The sequence below is a fragment of the Silurus aristotelis genome, assembly GCF_946808225.1.
Source record: "Silurus aristotelis genome assembly, chromosome: 8".
In the NCBI taxonomy this organism is placed as follows: domain Eukaryota; kingdom Metazoa; phylum Chordata; class Actinopteri; order Siluriformes; family Siluridae; genus Silurus; species Silurus aristotelis.
The window spans coordinates 29,762,793-29,780,292 of record NC_139581.1 but is presented as its reverse complement, the minus strand read 5'-3'; the positions used below and the strand labels follow the sequence as shown (position 1 = coordinate 29,780,292).

At 37.7% G+C, this 17,500-nt stretch overlaps 3 protein-coding genes across 3 annotated transcripts in view; 1 reads left to right on the top strand and 2 right to left on the bottom strand.

The window, feature by feature from the left end:
* LOC310730255 (myelin protein zero-like protein 2) overlaps positions 1-3,202 on the bottom strand; it is an 8,355-nt gene extending 5,153 nt beyond the window's left edge. The window contains exon 1 of the mRNA XM_083549144.1: positions 3,013-3,202. Coding sequence (XP_083405270.1) covers positions 3,013-3,082 — 70 coding nt within the window. The 5' untranslated portion in view covers positions 3,083-3,202. The remainder of the gene's footprint in view (positions 1-3,012) is intronic.
* Positions 1-17,500, bottom strand: part of LOC310730257 (T-cell surface glycoprotein CD3 gamma chain) — a 383,983-nt gene that overhangs the window by 349,504 nt on the left and 16,979 nt on the right. The window lies entirely within an intron of this gene.
* The window catches only part of LOC310730256 (T-cell surface glycoprotein CD3 epsilon chain-like), a 5,259-nt gene continuing 2,560 nt past the window's right edge, over positions 14,802-17,500 (top strand). Inside the window, exons 1-2 of the mRNA XM_083549145.1 lie at positions 14,802-15,079; positions 15,850-16,062. Of these exons, the coding sequence (XP_083405271.1) occupies positions 15,007-15,079; positions 15,850-16,062 (286 nt within the window). The 5' untranslated portion in view covers positions 14,802-15,006. The remainder of the gene's footprint in view (positions 15,080-15,849; positions 16,063-17,500) is intronic.

Sequence of the window (17,500 nt, the reverse complement as noted above, 5' to 3'; positions counted from 1 at the left end):
GGCTCTGTATTCTGTGACTGCTTTTCTATCTAGCATGGGAGCTTGTGCTCAATAAGTAATCTTCTAATAAAGTAATATCTAATTAAGCTACATTATTTTTGAACCCGATATGCTTAACGTGTGTGTGTGTGTGTGTGTGTGTGTGTGTGTGTGTGTGTGTGTGTGTGTGTGTGTAAAAATAAAGAAAACAGATGAGGTATTCTACAGTAGTTATTTCCTGTTTAAAGCCTAAAATAGGAATACGATAAGTGTGTTAGTGTATCACACGCACACACAAGTCTAGAGTAGTGCATTTACATAAACACACACACCCACACACACATTGACCCAGAGAACAACAGTTTAGTATCAGGGTTGGGTGTAGGATAGCGTTGATTAGATATGATCACCATTATGCTGTTGGAAGGTCCTTGCAAAGATGAGTTGAATGTGTGTGTGTGTGTGTGTGTGTGTGTGTGTGTGTGTGTGTGTGTGTGTGTGTGTGGATACGGTGAATGTCATGACATGGTAAAATGTAGATGTGTGTCTGTGTGTATTAAAGTGTCTACTGAAGGCATATTGAAGTATATTTTGCTTTGCAGGAAATAACACACACACACACACACACACACACACACACACACACACACACACACACACACACACACACACACACACACACAAGCAAAAAGAAAAATTCAACAAGCAAAAGGATATCTATTTGTTTTTCACATAAAATATATAAAAACAACATTTTTTAACTTAAGGGTATTTATGAGGACATTTAACACTGTCCTATCATTGTGAGGACCTTTTACGGTCCTCGTAACTTTCTTCTGGCTCTTCTGGCTTTATTTTTTCAAATAAAAGCAGTTGTACACTGTTTTATGTAAGGATCGAATAATTGAGAGGGCATTTAATTGTGATCGTCTTATGATCGTGAGGACATTTGGTCAATATTCTGGTCCTCACAAAGTCCGGAAAACACATTTTACATTTCAACTGGTCATTAAACATGTTTAATGCGTTATTTTATTTTAATACCAAACATTATTTGTGTAATCTTTAGTATTGATAAAGGCATAAAAGTGGTACATTTGACATTTTCTTAACTAATAACTAATCTGATGCGATTCTGTAAAAGACACCATTTTTCTCTATTAAAATTTTTTCCAGGCAACTTATACCCATCAACAAATAAGTCTGAGTAGAGATCTTGGAAAAGCAAAGTAGAAATATGATCCAGATTTAGAGTCTTTCCAAAAACACAATAAACAAGGCCATAGTGTCACATAACGAACAAAAAGTCGGGCGATACAAATCAAAGTTTCCGAATTTACACACGCTAGAAATGGCAAGACTTTGTCAATAGTCTTGAACCAAGAAGTAACAGGAGTTGATAATGCCCTCTGCTGGCAGGGAGGAAAAATGCTCTACATACCGTCTCATCCTTTCAGTGTCTTCTATTCTAAACTTATTTCTGTAACAAAATACCTTCCTTTGACAGCCTATATGTTAATATTTATCCCTGTGGCCCATGACTATGAGAGTTATCTTTCTTGGCTAAATAATTCGTCCCTACACGACTAGTGCCTCCTGCACGATCAGTTCTAATCCAATTTGCCAGTGGCAGATATGGATATAGCTGTGTGTATCACTCAAAGAGGATTTCCATATGGCCATGTAGTCCCGCTTGGTGAATGTGGTAAGCCGCAGGACTGTTTACAACTGAGTGTTTTTTTGATGCCGTGTTGTTCTTCTGTTTTAATGTAGATGGAAATGGATGGAGGCATTAATTAGCTTGAGATGTTCAGTAGGTCTTTAAAGGTTGTAACAATGTTATTCAAATACTGATTAGTAGCATCAAGTTGGAGGGATTAGATGTTTAATATTTAATATTTATTGAAATGCCTCAATATTACCCTTTGAGGGAATCCCTCAATATAACAACTTGAGGGAATACCATAGTAGAGGTTGTTGAATTATTTTATTAGCTTAAGTAAAGTTTGTTTGATGACCTACTAGAAGAGCAAATACTTAGACAAGCCAACAATTCCACGGAACCCAATTCATGACTATTTGTAGGCATTACTGTTTGAAGACAGGGGCGGTAAAAGCAAAAACAATCCCAGAGCCTTTAAATAGTATGGAAGCATGCAAGGCCAGGAGGTCTTTGAACACTCACAGGAAATACAGGAAAGCACTTGACAATGCTGCACTGGATCGACACGCAAATACATGGGAAAGTCATTAGAATCTCAACCCATTGTCTCATATTCCTCTTAGGAATTTGTCGTTGTTTTAATGTTTGCCGCGAGCATCCTAAACCCCTTAAACCACTTTTAAAAGTTTCTTGTATCCTTTTTTTTCGTAGGAGCTGAGCTGACAAATATGTACCTTCACCTGAATCGAGCTTTCAAACCACAAATCAAAATCCGAATGTCTTGACAGAAGGTCCCCACATCCCCAAAGCTATAATCACAACACAGATCTCAATCTTCTTGACACAGGAACAATTGAATGTCCCAGAATCCCAAAAGACATCACAACTCACTCATAACCCACCAAATGACCTTACTTAAACTCCAAATACACCTGAATCAAGCATGTAGTAGGTTTCAATACATTTAAAGAAACTTAAAAAAGACCCAAAACAAGCCACCAAAGCATCACCATTTAGCCCTCAAGCCAAGTCCTAAAGCATCAAAGCTCCTACAGCATCTACACCAACCTGTAATCAAAGCTGAAGGTCCTCAAATTCCTGAACCAAGTCAGCAAATCACTTTGCTCACAAATAAACAAATATCCCAAAATCCATGGAGCTAGGATCCTAAGAGTCAAGGTCCAAACACACTTTAAGAAGGTCCTAAAATCCTCTGAAGTATCCTAACTTATAAACTGTACTTTGTTGTGTATCTCCAATTGTGTAACATAACATTACAAGACAAAGTCTGTCTATTATGAAATGTAATAGACAATAATTTAGATAAGTAAACCGAGGAACTTATTTCTGTTTTAATATCTTACTCTTACTTGAATTGAAGAGCTGCACTGGGAGGAAGATGAAGAAGAGGAGGAAGTGAAGAACCTGTCTGACACACATTTTGTTGGGGGAAAAAAAAAGGTTAGGAAATTCCTGTACAGTCTTGTTTACTCCGAGAGGGATTTGTCTTGCCCTGATCCACACCAGACTCCTGCTTTAACACAGTGACTAACACAGGGGTTTATAATGATAGGAAGATCCATGTCTACCTCCCTCCATCCCTCCCACCATCCCTCCGCCTTCATTTGCTTTATACTCGACATGCCTACATTGTGCATGCTGCTCTGGATTACTGACAGTATTACTGTAGCTATTACTGTAGTAACTCCACACCACATGTTCGTTGCATAATGTGTGTATTTTAATGGAGTACTCTAGTAGAGGAAAAAAGAATAGAAATCTGAATGAAATCTTACAAATCTACACAAAATCTAGTGGAACATCTTCCCCAAAGAGTGGAACTCATTATAACAGCATATGGAGACTAAATGTGGAATGTCAGGCTCCGGTGTCCACAAACTTTTGCTCATATAATGTAGTTAATACAATTGTTGAAATTAGTTTTAAAAGTATTTCAGCAACGTTCACATCCTACAAATTTCTTGAATCCAGCTCATTTACATAAATGCATAGAATATTCAGGATGCATTTGCATATTATAAGCTTTATTCATATTTTTTCACTGAACAGGTAAATATAGAATTCTCTATTTAGCTGAGAGCAATTTATATTTTAAAATAGATGCTAGGTTGAATTTAAACACAAGAGCTGGGAATAACTCGTATTGAACGTATGCCGCTAACTTCAACCAATCAGGAAAACGAGGCATCTTTGTTCACCTGGCAATCAGGTAAGCTCCGCCTCTTTTACAGGCATGTTGATTTTCTAGCTCAGGCAGCATTTCTGTACATGGTTTGGGGGTGTGGCTTTGAAAAGAACACTAAAACCAGAAGCCATAGGTAAACCTAGCACTTGTGTTTAATTTCAAAATATATTTTTTTATTGCTCTCAGCTAAATGGAGCATTTAGTATTTTTTCTATAAGGTGAAAAATATGAATAAAGCTTAGAATATGCAAATGTATCCTGAATATTCGATGCAATTATGTAAATGAGCCGGATTCAAGAAATTTGTAGGATGTGAACTTTGCTGAAATACTTTTCAAACTAATTTTAACAGTTGTATCATTGATGAACTACATTATATGAGCAAAAGTTTGTGGACACCGGATTCTAAATTTCCACATGAAGTTTCCATTTGCTGTTATAATGAGCTCCACTCTTCTGGGAAGATGTTCCAGTAGATTTTTGTGGAGATTTGTGTGAGATTTCATTCAACCACAAGGGTGTTAGTAAAGTCAGGTACTGATGTAGGTGAGGTGAGGAGGCCTGGGGTGGAGACTTTGTGCATTGTCATGCTGAAACAGGTTCAGGTCTCCTAGTTCAAGTAAAGATTCTCCAAAATAATTATATTCCTCCAACTTTGGGCTAAAAGTTTGAGAAAAGACATCATATGACTGGAAAATGATGTATTTTTATTTTGTTTAAACCAGGCATTTTTATGTTCATAATAAATTGCAAGCTAAAACGGGTAGGATGTAAAAACCAGTTCCTGTGGGCACACCTCCAGTTCAGAACTGCTATTTCAATCCTCTCAGATAAGAGGGTCAAAGGTCAATCTGGGCTTTTTATCTGCTCTGGTATCTGGTTAAACAATCAGGAAGTACGCATTGTTTCAGAAGAAGCGTGCTGGTGAACGATTGTTATTATTGCTGGTTGACCTAAAGTACTGTGATAAACCAGACAATGGTGTATTATTGTTATTATATGTAATATTTCTGAAATAAAAAAAACACACGCAGTGCAAAGTAGATTCACTGCAACTGCATCAAGCGACTGATAATAAAAAGGAACAAAATGACAAGTTTAAGTTTGTTTGATTTATATGTTTATTTTTTGCCACTTAAATTTGCAAACAATTATAACTTTTTTTATTAGGGAGCATTTATTTTGCCATTTAGAGTCACATTTAAGATCATCGAATGATCTAGTTTCCTAAATACGATCCACAAAGATTCCGACCAATCAGAATCCAGAAACCAAAAACACTGTGGTGTAATAATTAAACAGAATTCAGATCAAAACATCGAATCTTGCACAGGTGTGCAGATGGAACCCTAAGATTCGAATGGTTTCTTCTTCCTGGGTTAGTGTTAATGTTAGAGTTAGAGTTAGGATTAGGGTTAGGGTTAGTGTTTGGGATAGAGTTAGGGTTAGTATTTGGGTTAGTGTTTGGGATAGAGTTAGGGTTAGAGTTAGTGTTGGTGTTAGAGTTAGGGTTAGTGTCAGGGTAAGTATTTGAGTCAGGGTTAGTGTTAGAGTCAGGGTTAGTGTTAGAGTCAGGGTTAGTGTTAGGGTTAGTGTTAGAGTCAGGGTTAGTGTTAGAGTCAGGGTTAGTGTTAGTGTTAGGGTTAGTCTTAGAGTCAGGGTTAGAGTTAGGTTTAGTGTTAGAGTCAGGGTTAGTGTTAGAGTCAGGGTTAGTGTTAGAGTTAGGGTTAGTGTTAGAGTCAGGGTTAGTGTTAGGGTTAGTGTTAGAGTCAGGGTTAGTGTTAGAGTTAGAGTTAGAGTTAGTGTTAGAGTTAGAGTCAGGGTTAGTGTTAGAGTCAGGGTTAGTGTTAGAGTCAGGGTTAGTTTTAGGGTTAGTGTTAGAGTCAGGGTTGGTGTTAGAGTCAGGGTTAGTGTTAGGGTTAGTGTTAGAGTCAGGGTTAGTGTTAGAGTCAGGGTTAGTGTTAAAAGTCAGGGTTAATGTTAGGGTTAGTGTTAGAGTTAGGTTTAGTGTTAGAGTTAGGGTTAGTGTTAGAGTCAGGGTTAGTGTTCGAGTTAGAGTCAGGGTTAGTGTTAGAGTTAGGTTTAGTGTTAGAGTTAGGGTTAGTGTTAGAGTCAGGGTTAGTGTTAGAGTTAGGGTTAGTGTTCGAGTTAGAGTCAGGGTTAATGTTAGAGTCAGGGTTAGTGTTAGAGTTAGGGTTAGTGTTAGAGTCAGGGTTAATGTTAGAGTCAGGGTTAATGTTTGAGTCAGGGTTAGTGTTAGAGTCAGGGTTAGTGTTAGAGTTAGGGTTAGTGTTAGAGTCAGGGTTAGTGTTAGAGTCAGGGTTAGTGTTCGAGTTAGAGTCAGGGTTAGTGTTAGAGTCAGGGTTAGTGTTAGAGTCAGGGTTAGTGTTAGAGTCAGGGTTAGTGTTCGAATTAGAGTCAGGGTTAGTGTTCGAGTTAGAGTCAGGGTTAGTGTTAGAGTCAGGGTTAGTGTTAGAGTTAGGGTTAGTGTTAGTGTTAGAGTTAGGGTTAGTGTTAGAGTCAGGGTTAGTGTTAGAGTTAGAGTCAGGGTTAGTGTTAGAGTCAGGGTTAGTGTTAGAGTCAGGGTTAGTGTTAGAGTTAGTGTTAGAGTCAGGGTTTGTGTTCGAGTTAGAGTCAGGGTTAGTGTTAGAGTCAGGGTTAGTGTTAGAGTTGGGGGTTAGTGTTAGAGTCAGGGTTAGTGTTAGGGTTAGTGTTAGAGTTAGGGTTAGTGTTCGAATCAGGGTTAGTGTTCGAGTTAGAGTCAGGGTTAGTGTTTGAGTTAGAGTCAGGGTTAGTGTTAGTGTTAGAGTTAGGGTTAGTGTTCGAGTCAGAGTCAGGGTTAGTGTTAGAATCAGGGTTAGTGTTCGAGTTAGAGTCAGGGTTAGTGTTAGAGTTAGGGTTAGTGTTCGAGTTAGAGTCAGGGTTAGTGTTAGAGTCAGGGTTAGTGTTAGAGTTAGGGTTAGAGTCAGGGTTAGTGTTAGAGTCAGGGTTAGTGTTAGAGTTTAGCGTTAGAGTCAGGGTTAGTGTTAGAGTCAGGGTTAGTGTTAGAGTTAGGGTTAGTGTTAGAGTCAGGGTTAGTGTTCGAATTAGAGTCAGGGTTAGTGTTAGAGTCAGGGTTAGTGTTAGAGTTAGGGTTAGTGTTAGGGTTAGTGTTAGAGTTAGGGTTAGTGTTAGAGTCAGGGTTAGTGTTCGAGTTAGAGTCAGGGTTAGTGTTAGAGTCAGGGTTAGTGTTAGAGTTAGGGTTAGAGTCAGGGTTAGTGTTAGGGTTAGTGTTAGAGTTAGGGTTAGTGTTAGTGTTAGAGTCAGGGTTAGGGTTCGAGTTAGAGTCAGGGTTAGTGTTCGAGTTAGAGTCAGGGTTAGTGTTCGAGTTAGAGTCAGGGTTAGTGTTAGAGTTAGGGTTAGTGTTCGAGTCAGAGTCAGGGTTAGTGTTAGAGTCAGGGTTAGTGTTCGAGTTAGAGTCAGGGTTAGTGTTAGAGTTAGGGTTAGTGTTCGAGTTAGAGTCAGGGTTAGTGTTAGAGTCAGGGTTAGTGTTAGAGTTAGGGTTAGAGTCAGGGTTAGTGTTAGAGTCAGGGTTAGTGTTAGAGTCAGGGTTAGTGTTCGAATTAGAGTCAGGGTTAGTGTTAGAGTCAGGGTTAGTGTTAGAGTTAGGGTTAGTGTTAGGGTTAGTGTTAGAGTTAGGGTTAGTGTTAGAGTCAGGGTTAGTGTTCGAGTTAGAGTCAGGGTTAGTGTTAGAGTCAGGGTTAGTGTTAGAGTTAGGGTTAGTGTTAGAGTCAGGGTTAGTGTTAGGGTTAGTGTTAGAGTTAGGGTTAGTGTTAGTGTTAGAGTCAGGGTTAGGGTTCGAGTTAGAGTCAGGGTTAGTGTTCGAGTTAGAGTCAGGGTTAGTGTTCGAGTTAGAGTCAGGGTTAGTGTTAGAGTTAGGGTTAGTGTTCGAGTCAGAGTCAGGGTTAGTGTTAGAGTCAGGGTTAGTGTTAGAGTTAGGGTTAGAGTCAGGGTTAGTGTTAGAGTCAGGGTTAGTGTTAGAGTTAGCGTTAGAGTCAGGGTTAGTGTTAGAGTCAGGGTTAGTGTTAGGGTTAGTGTTAGAGTCAGGGTTAGTGTTAGAGTCAGGGTTAGTGTTAGGGTTAGTGTTAGAGTCAGGGTTAGTGTTAGAGTCAGGGTTAGTGTTAGAGTCAGGGTTAGTGTTAGAGTCAGGGTTAGTGTTAGAGTCAGGGTTAGTGTTAGGGTTAGTGTTAGAGTCAGGGTTAGTGTTAGAGTCAGGGTTAGTGTTAGAGTCAGGGTTAGTGTTAGGGTTAGTGTTAGAGTCAGGGTTAGTGTTAGAGTCAGGGTTAGTGTTAGTGTTAGAGTTAGGGTTAGTGTTAATGCACAGTAAATTTGGCAGAGTAAAATGTACTCAATTTGAAGAAAATTTGACTCTATTCCATATAACATTTGGTCCCTCTCTAAAAAGAGTAAAAGTTATTCTTTTGATAGAGTCATTTTTCCAGAGTCAATTATGCTCAATGTAGTGTAAATATTTTACTCTTTCAAGTGATATTTGACTTCATTTAGTGTTTTTTCAAATTAACTCTTGTACTATTTTACACAGTTCTGAGCTACTTGAAATTGACTCTGCTACTTTTTAACTCTATTCAGAGGTACTTTGACTTTACTCTGCAACAATTTCCTTCCCCTCCAGAGTTGTTTATCCTCAATTCTAAGTGACCTCTAAAGAACTTACTCTATTCAAAGTTATTCTTCTGAATTACACCATTCATGTTTACCCATTTAAAGGACCTAAAATGAAAAACCTGCTGTTCTGTCTTAAAAGAAAAATGAACAAACTACTCATGTCTCACAAATTTTAGTTTTTCAAGCTTATTTTGAAAAAATAAAAATAATAAAAATTCTGATATGAAAAACAGGACAAATTACATGTAACTATATGGTACAATAAACAAATTGTCCACATGGGCACAATAAGTTTCTCAGCCATCTCAGTGCCAACCTCCATTTTATTCAAGGAACCATTTTCCCGGGACCTCATTTCATGTCGTTTGGATCATATGTTTGCCAAATGTACGCCATTTGGCACTGGTGTTCTTTGCTAATGTTTTCGTTTATGTTTTTAAAGCGTTTCAGCTGCTTTTTTAAAACGTTATGCTTTGCTTCGTAACGCATGCACCAACAATGTAGCAGTGGTCCAATTTTCCGCAAACAACTAGTGTAATGCACTGATCATTAGGACACACAATATCTCTGAAAATAATGTGCAGATATCGCAGTAAACACCAGCTCTGAGTGGCATTTAAGCCCAAGTCATTGGAACCCACTCTTAATTCAACACCAGGAGGTTTGTTGTTTTGTTCCATAAAGCCATAGTTAAAACTCTGAATTCTTCTGTGCTCTTCTGCTGATGTGGTGTAATTGCCAATCAGGTGCTGAATGAGTCATTTCATCTCATATTGTGCAACGCCCTCTAATATATCATGCATAATATCAATTGAAAAATTTGCAGTGGTGTGAAAATATTGAAAAGAATTTAAAAGGCAAGACTTTTTTACTCCCATTACATAAGGAAGACTGGGATTGCTCTGCGTTCTCTGCCAGTGTTCTGCATTAAGTTCTTTAGTTCGCATTGACATCCTTGGACTATCTTCACTGAACACTGTCTGAAAGTCCTCTTTCTCTAGTAGGCAAAAGCGGCAACAGTACCTAGCACTAAATGATTCCACCAAACCAAATATGGAATGGACACCAAGGTTGTCACCAGTAATTTGGACAATGGTTCCATAAACTGATGAATCCCATTGATTTCCAGTGTTGAGATATCCTGGACAAGCGTCTCTAGTATTTTACCAAACCCGTATATTTTGATATCTTGTGCATGAAATAAAGTGACTAAATGGATATTTAGTAAACTTAAGTTGTATTTAGGGTCAAATAGATAGCTCCCAACTTGTGTATTCCTCGTTTTGATCCAAGGGGGTTTACACATTCAAATTCTTGCTCTCATTGTTCATTGCCACAAAAGGACTTAGCATTTTATCAAAACACTGGTCAATTTGTGACTCAACAATACTTTTTATGGGCTCCGCTAAAGATAAGCTGTTTTTCCACAGATTCTCGAGTTTCACTATGAAAGTCTCCAATCACTTCTTCTAAAGCACTAACAACATAGTTGCACAACATTTGCTGAGATGCTTTCGTAATCCAGAAAAACTATGGTAAACATGTGAACAACCTCTTTGAGCACCTTTTAACTAAAGTCTTTTCCCTGAACAAAGGCCATGGACTTACTTATAGTGCCTTATAAGGGAATTGGCGTCGGCATGGCCCCTTTTACAAATGAAACAAATCATCTGGTTACTGGAGCATTCTAGCTCTCAACTCAGCCACTCTGGGATTCACCCTGGTGACTTCAACATCTAAATCATAAACAGTGGTTTGCAGAAAGCTATACACATTGGTCAATTGCTGACAGTAATCGCATCTTATTTAACTTAAGCTATAGCACAATATAGTTACCTTCTTCAACTTCATTGGCTTCAGCATTTTGGATGAGGTCTTGGAGCTCACAAGTCTGTGTGAGGCCACGGCTCTGGGCAATAACCTTTGGTTTTATGCTGGTGCACCACTTCTCCAACAACTTTACAGAGGTTGCCAAATAGAAGTCTAAAATCTTGATCAATCTGCCAAAGATAATAAAAGTCAGTACCACAGTAGGAACTAAGTTTGTTTACCGAACAAGTCTGTGTTACGGCAAAACAATAGAAATCGATTTTATCTTTATAATCCTCACATGCCAAGCCTGGTATATCCTGGAATCGTGGGAAAATTGATAGAATATCAGTTGACTCTTTAGGGTCGTGAAGCAGCTTCTGGCGATAGACCAGCGTTAACCTTATCTTTTCCTTTACCACTGCCTCGTCAGCTGTATGCTTCATCAGGGCAATTGCTTCCTGACACTGAAGTTCATCGTTTAACAAACGATCTCATTTAAGGGGATACCTTTCAGCAGTTGGCCCTCCTGAAATGGTTTAAGACAATATGAAAACCACATTTGTAATTCTTTTTATTTTTAAAGCACAACACGTTAACACCAAAGAAGATAAATGACAGAAAATAACATGGAAAACATTCATATATATCCCAGAATGACATTTCAATTTGCCAACCGTTAAAGATGATGAAAAACGAAAGGTTATACATTACTAGACTAAGAAAATAAATAGCACTTCAATTATATTGTAAATAATATTTATTTTGCAAGATGCAGTAAATCCTCCCTCAGTAAATCAAAGCGAGCGTATTCACTTGCAATCTTTTCACCTCCAGCGCTGGTCTTTGGGATATCTTCGATCATCTGAAAGAGGGGATGATATAATATTGAGCAAAGATGAGAAAATAACAACTGGCAACTGTATATAGTTCCAAATATCTTTCATTTTTAAGTAGCTCCATATAAATGTAATTCAGGGACAAGCTTGGTGATCCTTACTTGAGCAAGATGTTCCTCTGCTTGATTTTTTTTAGGAGGACCATAAACTTAGTTTAATACTATTAAAATGTTTAGAAGGAAATGTATTAATGATATTAACAATTATATATTAACTATATATTAACTATTTGCCTCTTAATTAAGCAAGGTTCTAAAATTAAAATCAGTCCGGATATTAATGAGTTTAAAACAGAGGCTCAAACCTAAAATAAATAATTAGACTTAAAAATTTAGTTATTTACATCTAGTAGAAATGTGCTTTCTCTTCTGATTGCACAAGCTGCACCGCTGGATGACTGTGTAGAGTACCGCAAATTAATTAAACTCTGTGAGGAGACAATGGGGAGGAGTCACAGGTGTTAATCTGTAATTGTGCTCTCACTCTACTGACATATTTTAATGTGTTAATGTTAGTGTTGGTTTTAGGGTTAGTGTTAGTGTTAGAGTTAGTGTTGGTGTTGGTGTTAGGGTTAATGTTAGGGTTAGTGTTAGGGTTAGTGTTAGAGTTAGTGTTAGGGTTAGTGTTAGAGTTAGTGTTGGTGTTAGGGTTGGTGTTAGGGTTAGTATTAGTGTTGGTGTTAGTGTTAGTGTTGGTGTTAGGGTTAGTGTTAGTGTTAGAGTTAGTGTTGGTGTTAGGGTTGGTGTTAGTGTTAGTGTTAGAGTTAGTGTTGGTGTTGGTGCTAGGGTTGGTGTTAGGGTTAGTGTTGGTGTTAGTGTTGGTGTTAGGGTTAGTGTTACGGTTAGTGTTGGTGTTAGAGTTAGTGTTGGTGTTGGTGTTGGTGTTAGAGTTGGTGTTAGGGTTAGTGTTGGTGTTAGAGTTGGTGTTAGGGTTAGTGTTGGTGTTAGAGTTAGTGTTGGTGTTAGGGTTAGTGTTAGTGTTGGGGTTAGTGTTGGTGTTAGAGTTGGTGTTAGGGTTAGTGTTGGTGTTAGAGTTAGTGTTACGGTTAGTGTTGGTGTTAGAGTTAGTGTTGGGGTTGGTGTTAGGGTTAGTGTTGGGGTTAGTGTTGGTGTAAGAGTTGGTGTTAGGGTTAGTGTTGGGGTTAGTGTTGGTGTTAGGGTTAGTGTTGGTGTAAGAGTTAGTGTTGGTGTTGGTGTTAGGGTTAGTGTTAGTGTTGGGGTTAGAGTTGGTGTTAGGGTTAGTGTTACGGTTAGTGTTGGTGTTAGAGTTAGTGTTGGTGTTGGTGTTAGGGTTAGTGTTGGGGTTAGTGTTGGTGTTAGAGTTGGTGTTAGGGTTAGTGTTGGTGTTAGAGTTAGTGTTGGTGTTGGTGCTAGTGTTGGTGTTAGTGTTGGTGTTAGGGTTAGTGTTAGGGTTAGTGTTGGTGTTAGAGTTAGTGTTGGTGTTGGTTTTAGGGTTAGTGTTAGTGTTGGGGTTAGTGTTGGTGTTAGAGTTGGTGTTAGGGTTAGTGTTGGTGTTAGAGTTAGTGTTGGAGTTGGTGCTAGTGTTGGTGTTAGTGTTGGTGTTAGGGTTAGTGTTGGTGTTAGAGTTAGTGTTGGTGTTGGTGCTAGTGTTGGTGTTAGTGTTGGTGTTAGGGTTAGTGTTGGTGTTAGAGTTAGTGTTAGTGTTGGTGTTAGAGTTAGTGTTGGTGTTGGTGCTAGTGTTGGTGTTAGGGTTAGTGTTGGTGTTAGAGTTAGTGTTGGTGTTGGTGCTAGTGTTGGTGTTAGTGTTGGTGTTAGGGTTAGTGTTGGTGTTAGAGTTAGTGTTGGTGTTGGTTTTAGGGTTAGTGTTAGTGTTGGGGTTAGTGTTGGTGTTGGTGCTAGTGTTGGTGTTAGTGTTGGTGTTAGGGTTAGTGTTGGTGTTAGAGTTAGTGTTGGTGTTGGTTTTAGGGTTAGTGTTAGTGTTGGGGTTAGTGTTGGTGTTAGTGTTGGTGTTAGGGTTAGTGTTGGTGTTAGAGTTAGTGTTGGTGTTGGTGCTAGTGTTGGTGTTAGTGTTGGTTTTGGTGCTAGTGTTAGGGTTAGTGTTGGTGTTGATGTTAGAGTTAGTGTTAGGTTTAGTGGTTATATTATAAATTAGAGTTGGATTGAGTTCGTATCTCCACCTGGAGATGGAGCCAGAGGGTCAATATGGCAAGCCAAAGTAATTGGATTTCCATATTGATGAGGTAATATATTTTTGGTAATGCCATTGGCTTTCCACATAGATAGTTTGATAAAACTCTTTGCTCATTGTGGAAAGTTTGTGAAATAAACATGTATATCTTAAAATATAATAAAAAGAAAAACATTCATAATGAACTCTCCTTAAAATTTTTAAGTTTTGCCAAAACATGATATAGAAAAAGCAAAAATCCTGAAGGTTTTTTTTTTATGATGTCACTATCTGATATAATATTTTGGTGACAAAAAATAAATAAATAAATTACTCTCATGCCATGCAGATAGAGAAAAGTAATGACGTAATGAAACGAAGTCTGAAGTTGGTTTTGTTTTTTCAGGTCAAATCATTTTCTATGAGTTTATCCATTACGGGTGAGTCGAGGTGATCGTGGAGATGAAACACTCAGAGGAGGCAGAAACCTTGAGAGGAACCATACTCCAAATGTGCAACACTCTTCATGATGATTGAAGCCTGTTCATATTAATTTCAAGTCCACAGCCTTCATGGTTCCTAAGTGTTAAGAACTATGCACAGACGTTTCACGTACCATTCTCAGCAGCAACATTGGTTTCCAATTGATGAGAACTTTAATCCAGATATCGATCCAAAAGTTTACTGTGGCTTGAAATCATTCAGCGCTTGATATTTAAGTAGCAGTTTTTTATAAGATTTAAAATTCTGATGAGGTCAAAACTTTTTGTTCTACTGGGAGATCATGCTGCAGTAATCTGGACTATTTAGAGCAATCTAGAACATCCAGTCAATAATCACTTCAAGATCTTTTACTGAAACAGAAGGACCTTATAGGAACTTGCTTCCAGCTGCAGAGGGTCCAAAGAAAAGTTCTTCCATCTTGTCAGAATAATAACATAACATACAGCTGCGTATCGTTAGCATAACAGTGGAAGCTAATACTAGGTTTTTTGAACATTTTTATCAAGATGCAGGATCCCTGATCGTTTTCAAAAAAACACCAGATTTTACTTTAGTGTAGAGAAGTCATTATTTATATCTAAAAACGATTAGCCGAATAAAACCCAGGATTTAATGATCCTGTTTAGAGACCAAGAGCAGGTCATTTACCACTTTACCCAGCGGTGCTTCTGTGCTACGCTTCGGCGATTTGCACTGATTATTACTCGCTATTTATTAAAAAACGTGACTTTTTTCACATTCAGTTACATTTCAGATCGTCAAACAGCTACATTAGTCCGTGTGATCCTCAATTTAATCTGAATCCAGAACGCTGGAACACTGGAACGCTGTGGTGTACAAATTCAAAAGAACAATTCATGAATTACGAACATGTTTGTGTGACAGGTGCAGATGAAACCCTGAGCTTCTGATGGTTTCTACTTCCTGTAAAATGGTAACAGGAAGAGAGAGAGAGAGAGAGAGAGAAAGGAGATAGAAGGGTAGAAGGCAGTAGAAGGCAGTCAAGGCAGTAGAAGTCTCAGACAAACATAACGAGTTTAGTTTAATCTTTAGTTTAATATCTGTTCTGTTTGTGTACGTGTGTGAAAGTATTAATAGTTTAGAAAAAAAACCATTTCTCCAGCTACGCGAAAGAGTCAAAAAATACGAACAAAATGAACGGACGCCAAGTGGGTTACGTTTTTTCCTTCTTCGCAGTCGCCATTACGATCGCGGCTGCGCAAAACGGTAAAGCGAGACGTCTTTTCATGCTGCAATTTGACACATTTGTTTGCTTAAAGCTTTTAATGGTTTTTTGTATAAAAAAAAAAGAAAAGAAAAGAAAAAAAAACTAATGAGTAAATACATGAAAGTTTATCAAGAATTTGTTTGATGTTAAAGTTTAAAGAATTTGTACAATAGTAAAGAATTTGTGTTGTTAATAATTGATTCAGATTCATTGAAAAATCTTCATTCTGTATATGACTGTGTGTGTGTGTGTGTGTGTGTGTGTGTGTGTGTGTGTGTGTGTGTGTGTGTGTGTGTGTGTGTGTGCTGCTTTTAAAAAATCCTTTTTATGAAAATATATTACAAGGATTTCAGAATTTTTCGTTTTTTTGGTGAATTATTCAGGCTTCTTCACTTCCTAGAAACAATCTACATTAGAGCCTTCAACCGATTCCTCCGACGTTCCTCTAACGCAGATCTCGAACCCAGAGCCTGCAGTATACTGAGCTTCATAACACACCAAATCTATAGGTTTTTCTTCTGACCCCAAAAAAATACAGTGAACTTTCCAAAGATTCCAAACCCGTTCCTCTGCTACATTTGCAGGAACGCACTCGTGTAGGTTAAAGGGATCGAATAACGTTTGCAGCGACGTTTTTCACGTTTCCGTTTAGCAGCGTTCGGTCACGTGATGTGGAAGAAGAAAAATGTGCTTTAGGGCTTCGAACGTGAGCGTGAGCGTGAGTATCCTCACTGATGGGCTTGTGTGTGTTTTGACTTTCTGACTTTAGGGTACGTGAGTTTCTCAGGAACTACAGTCACACTGACCTGTTACATTGAAGTCCCTGATGATTCTTCCGGTTATAAGTGGTACAAAGACAAAGCCAATCTAGGCAATAACACAGAATCTACACTGGTCTTAAAAGATTACAATGATAAGAGTAATGGAATATACTCCTGCGAAAGTGATGGGAAAACTCATTACTTCTACATCCATGCCAAGGGTAAGTGCACCTCAATCACACAAGATCATTTTCCATTCAGGAAACAACACAGAGGGAAAAATATTCCCGATAATCCCACACCTGGAAAACACCCCCCAAACCAGCGCCGCATGTTTACTAGCATAAAAACACAAATTAACAACACAATTAATGCAGTGACGGGATATTTTTGGGGTCTTCAGTCACGACAACACAACCACACAAACTTCGTGTGTTTAGTCACACAACAACACAATTTAACACAATCATGGGATTGTTGGTGTGTTTAGTCACACGACAAATTTTTGTGTGTGTTTAGTTACACTAACATTTTATTGGGGTTTACTAGCATGAAAACACAAATTAACAACACAATTCATGCAATGAAGGGATATTTTTTGGGTCTTTAGTCGTGACAACACAACCACACAAACTTCGTGTGTTTAGTCAAACAACAACCCAATTTAACACAATTCATAGGATTGTTGGTGTGTTTAGTCACACAACAACACAATTTAATGGAATTTGAAGAATTTTGTGTGTAGTCACACAACAACACAATTTAATGGAATTCGAAGAATTTTGTGTTTAGTCACACAACAACACAATTTAATGGAATTTGAAGAATTTTTGTGTGTAGTCACACAACAACACAATTTAATGGAATTTGAAGAATTTTGTGTGTAGTCACACAACAACACAATTTAATGGAATTTGAAGAATTTTGTGTGTAGTCACACAACAACACAATTTAATGGAATTCGAAGAATTTTGTGTGTCGTCACACAACAACACAATTTAATGGAATTTGAAGAATTTTTGTGTGTAGTCACACAACAACACAATTTAATGGAATTTGAAGAATTTTTGTGTGTAGTCACACAACAACACAATTTAATGGAATTCGAAGAATTTTGTGTGTAGACACACAACAACACAATTTAATGGAATTTGAAGAATTTTTGTGTGTAGTCACACAACAACACAATTTAACAAAATCATAGGATTTTTTTTTGTATTTGGTCACACAACAACACAATTTAACACAATTTATGTGATTGTTTTTTGTGTTTAATCACACACCAACACAATTTATTGGAATTTGAAGAATCTTTGTGTGTAGTTACACAACACCACAAATAAACATAATTAGTTACACTAACACATTTTATTGTTTTTTTTTGTTTTGTTTGTTTAATCACACAACAACACAATTGAAAACAATTTGTGGGATTGTTTTGTTAGTTTTATCACACGACAGCACAATATATACAAATTTGTGGGATTTTTTTGTGTTTTTAGTCACACAGTAACACAATTTATGGAACTTTGTGTTTTTTGGGACACGATTTATGGGATTTGTTGTGTAACCACACAATTTATTGTAATATGAGAGACTTTTTGGAAAAATTGTTTATAAAGTTTGTATATAGAATATGGAATTTTGTGTTAGAAATTT